Here is a 4,319-nt window from a genome sequence, read left to right on the forward strand (position 1 = left end):
GCTACTCAGCATCATCAAGACTGAGGTGCTTCTGAAGATGATCAAAAATAAACCTTTAGGCACCTAAGGAGCTTTACTGGTGAAACTGAGAAGTCTAGGAATTTTAGGCATGTCCACTGCTGTCAGCCAAAAGTAATTTCACACACACAAGTTTGGGTTTAGGAATGGCTGAGGTTCCGCGGGCTCTCTGGATGACAATTGGTCATATATTCCTTCTCTTTTCTTTCTGCTAGCAACTTTGGGACCTACAGCAATGCTTTGATTCTTTCTCCATGATGACTTCACACTTTTGTATACTCTTGAAGAGGACCTTGTCAAAACGCTTTAGAAAATCTGTTGCCTGCTCCTCTTTTATCCCCTATTTTATTTGACAATCCAAATCTAAGAATCTAATGAGGGTTGAATTTCCTTTATAGGCCATGTGCTAGTTAGATCAGCTCTTATTAAGATCTTGCAAGTACAACTGTCATACTTGTAATCATCATCCATTTTATAGACAACCACCATGCTCCAGTTTGGAAACTGTTGCACTAGAATAGCAATAAAAGTGATCAATACAAAACCGTATCAATTTTTAAAATACGTACTAAAACATTATTGGTCCAGCTAGGTTAGAATCCATGATACAGCCTCCCAGGGGAGAATTTTTTCCTTACATTCCCAGATACATTGGTATGTTAGAGTTTATTTTTCCAGGATAGCTTATTCTTTCTAATGAATCTCCATCTCAGAGATTTACCTCAGAAATTTAAGTAAGAGTAAATAAAAAGAAAAAAACCAAACTGGTAGTTCTCCAATCCTTTTCAAAGGATTCCCTCTTAACTGTACTTTTTATCCATTGATCACTTTTTTGCTGTTTTAAACCTTGTCTTTAACCTTAATCCTTGCATTTATTTTCTCTTTAATTCTCTGTAAATACTTTCTAGCGTAATTTTCTTTCCCTTGCTGTAGACAACCTCCTTTTAACCTAACTCTAAATCGCTTCCAACTGATTTAGGATTGGGGTAAAAATGCCAGACTTGGAGAATTTTGCCTATATTACAGCTGCAACTCTTAATAACACCTGTGCAACTCAAGTGGCAGTAAATACACTCAGATATTTTTTCCTAAAAATACCCTAAAGACACATTCAGTCAAACAGACATTTCTTCCATTACGGATTCTCAACTGGATATTTAATAGCAAACCCAAAACAAAACTCTTGATGTTTCTTCTGCTTATTACAAGACCAAAAGCTTCTCCCTCCTACCCTGTCCCCACAAGAAAGTAAATCTGCCGGCAGCAAGGCATGAACTGTAAACTTTTCCACAAGTAGGGACTATTATCTAGAATTTATTGCTAAGATCAGCACAGAGCCTTAAGACCAAAGAAACATATGGGTGACAGAACCCATGCACAAACAGGCCCAAAGACTGATAGTCTCTCTTAACAAATGTATGCTTAGTAGCAGTTTAATTATTTTTAGCTTGGTCTTTTATTAAAGCATTCTATAATTGTACCCTTATTTGTGTTATTGTCATTCTTATTAGGTACACAAAGTAATTATCATGGTTGCATATCCTCAGCTCCGGGAAGTTTTTATATTAACATACCTCATTGTTGCCTTGGAGGTTTTTGGAAGGAAATCTTAGAGATGTCAGTAGTGTATCACTCCCTTTTGCTGGGAGGGTTGCAAATCAGGGGGTTTTCATATAACGTGCTTTTTCACACGTAGGCAATGCACTTCATGTTACCATCTAGCAATCAACCTGTAACCAGTCCAACAAAAAAAAACACTACAAGGCAAGAGTACAGGTTCATCAGGTTCAAATGTCCTAACACACTTGCTAATAGTAATTACTTAACCACATCAAATAGTTTATAAAACACTCCCAATTCCTGCCTTCTTTTCCTAACATTTAATTGAGATGACTTATCAGGGTAAGTGACCATAAAAAAGTGTTGTCCTGAGATTAAAAGATTAGTATGTTTTTTTTATTCCCATATCCTTGTGGGAATATCCCATCTTTTTTTTCCAAACCCAACCAGTTGCATTTCCACCTGGGTTAACGAAATGAGAAAAAAACGTCATTGATAACTGCTGCTGCAGATCCTACTTCAATTGGTTCACAACCTAAAACATTTTATTATGGCACCAGTCAAAGAGATTTTTACTAGGGAAAAAAACAAAAACATGTCATTAATTAAAAACTAAAACACCTACCGCTCTTTGGAGGTAATGAGGAAAAATACAGAAAGTATTAGGACAGCACAGAATTTGGCTTTTCCTGGAACCCCCAGCAAAGACAAGTGAATAACACTATAAAAGAAACTTGTCCCTGAGAAACAGGAAACAAATAAGGTATTTTCTCTTGAGAGATGTGGGGTGTAGAGATGCATAATGAGGGACTTGATCTCTCTTTCTCATTTACACCAGCATTAATTAGGAAAAACTATCTGAATTATGCTGCTATAAAAGCAAGTTAAGAGACAGGAAAATCAGGTCCTAGATGTATAGCCCACGTCCTTTCATCACCTTTTCCCACGATCCCACATGCTTATATTCAGTCTACAGTGCTGGCTTTTGTTAGTAGATACTCCAAAGCATTGTAAGTAAAATATATGTAAAAACTATGAAATATGTATCAGATTTCCAGACAATTCTTCAAGAGTCATATGGGAGGAGGGAGGACTTGTTTGGTCCTTGTCTGGCTCAGAGTCTGTCCTCTACTTACTCTGCAGTTTGAGACTAAAGAAGACTTAAAGTGTGAAAATTCATATTAGGTGAACAAAGTCTGAATATTCAAGCCATTGGCGACACATAGGGGGTGCACGTGGATGCACGTGCACCCCCTGAACTTGGTGGTGCACCACCTGCGAAAAGGCACTGCTGACGCTGCTGGCAGTACCTGTGGGCAGTTGCTGCTCGCCACCCCCACCCCTGCCGCCAACACCACTGATGGCATCTGCAAGCAGTCCACAACTGCCGCTGGCCACCACCGCCACTGCGTCTGTGCGCAGTCACCGACCACTGGTTTGCACTTTCCCCCACCAGCCGCCAACAGCACCGCGGCCGCCTGCGGGAGCTTGCTGTGCCCCGCCAGCCTCCGGGGGCTTGTGGCGTTCACGATTCAGGATCTGTGAAGATGGAGTGTAGTTCAGATGTACCCCTAATCAGAGTGCAAGACTGCTATTGTAAAGCAACCCTCCCAAATACAGCGTTAGCCTTTGGACTGGGAGAAAAGGAAAAAACAGAGAACACTTGCCAGGTACCGAGGCCGCTGGATGTGTGCAAACACGCTGACAACTCCGGCCTGCGCTGGCCTCACAAATGCACATGAACAAGACACCTGTTCCCTGCGCGGGTGCCACATGCCACTGCTCCGCCTGCCAACTCCCAGCAAAAGCCATTATGGATAATACAAGGTGTGGATAGACAGGATCAGACTCCCCTTTGGTTACAGACTGCCACCCTGAACACCTGCACTTGCCGGCCCAAATACCAAACAGTGAGAATCGGAATTAGGTCATCACAAAAACTAGGGTGAAAAATGGCTCATGTTTATGGTAGGGGTGCAGGTTGTAGCCGGGTTGGTCTAAGGACGCAGGCAGACACAGTTGTTTGGGTGAATCCGGTATCTTTGATTACACCAACTGCACTTACTTCCTCAGCCCGACGAAGGGTATTTATACCTGAAAGCTTACAACGAATATTTTTTCCAACTATTTGAATTGGTCTAATAAAAGAGATCTGCTTCACCCAAAGAACCTTGTCGGCCTCATATTTATTATAATTACATAAATACACACGTGGTTTATCTAGTGCTACACAGACCGCATTTTGTATTTGTGCGTGTATGTGTATGCAGCTACACATGCATTTTGCATACACAGACACGCATAGCGACTATGTGCGGCCCCGCCCCGGGCCCCTCTATTCGCGCAGGCGCAGAACCCACGCGCCCGGAGCCTCTTCTAACCGGGCGCAGCTGGGATTACGTCAACTGGGCGGGGGCTCGAGTGCTGCCCCGGAAAGGAACAGCGGCTAGGCGGGGTCAAGGGTGAAGGGTTGCTTCCGGCCGCACTTGGCGGCATGGCTGGACGAGGCGAGCAGAGGACGAGGCCGTGCGGAGCAGCGCCGGGGCCCGCCGAGGACCATGGAGCGGCCCCGGAGCGGGTTCTGTTCCCGCCCGCGTTCAGCGTGTCCGAGATCAAGAACAAGCAGCGGCGGCACTTCATGTTTCTGCGCTGGAAGCAGCAGCAGAGGAAGGTGGGACCCCGCCCCGCCCGTGACGTTATGCAGGGGGCGGCAGCCTCAGGATGGGGAGGGGCGGGTGGGG

The 4,319-nt window shown here is 44.0% G+C and overlaps 1 protein-coding gene across 2 annotated transcripts in view; it reads left to right on the forward strand.

The window, feature by feature from the left end:
* Window positions 1-4,020: 4,020 nt before the first annotated feature.
* The window catches only part of RPF1 (ribosome production factor 1 homolog), an 8,185-nt gene continuing 7,886 nt past the window's right edge, over window positions 4,021-4,319 (forward strand). Inside the window, exon 1 of one of the 2 annotated variants that reach the window (XM_006030014.3) lies at window positions 4,021-4,249. In XM_006030014.3, the coding sequence (XP_006030076.1) occupies window positions 4,073-4,249 (177 nt within the window). In that variant the 5' untranslated portion in view covers window positions 4,021-4,072. The remainder of the gene's footprint in view (window positions 4,250-4,319) is intronic. The other variant, XM_025211534.1, reaches the window with a different exon arrangement.

Source organism: Alligator sinensis, unplaced genomic scaffold (genome assembly GCF_000455745.1).
Source record: "Alligator sinensis unplaced genomic scaffold, ASM45574v1 scaffold32_1, whole genome shotgun sequence".
NCBI lineage: Eukaryota > Metazoa > Chordata > Crocodylia > Alligatoridae > Alligator > Alligator sinensis.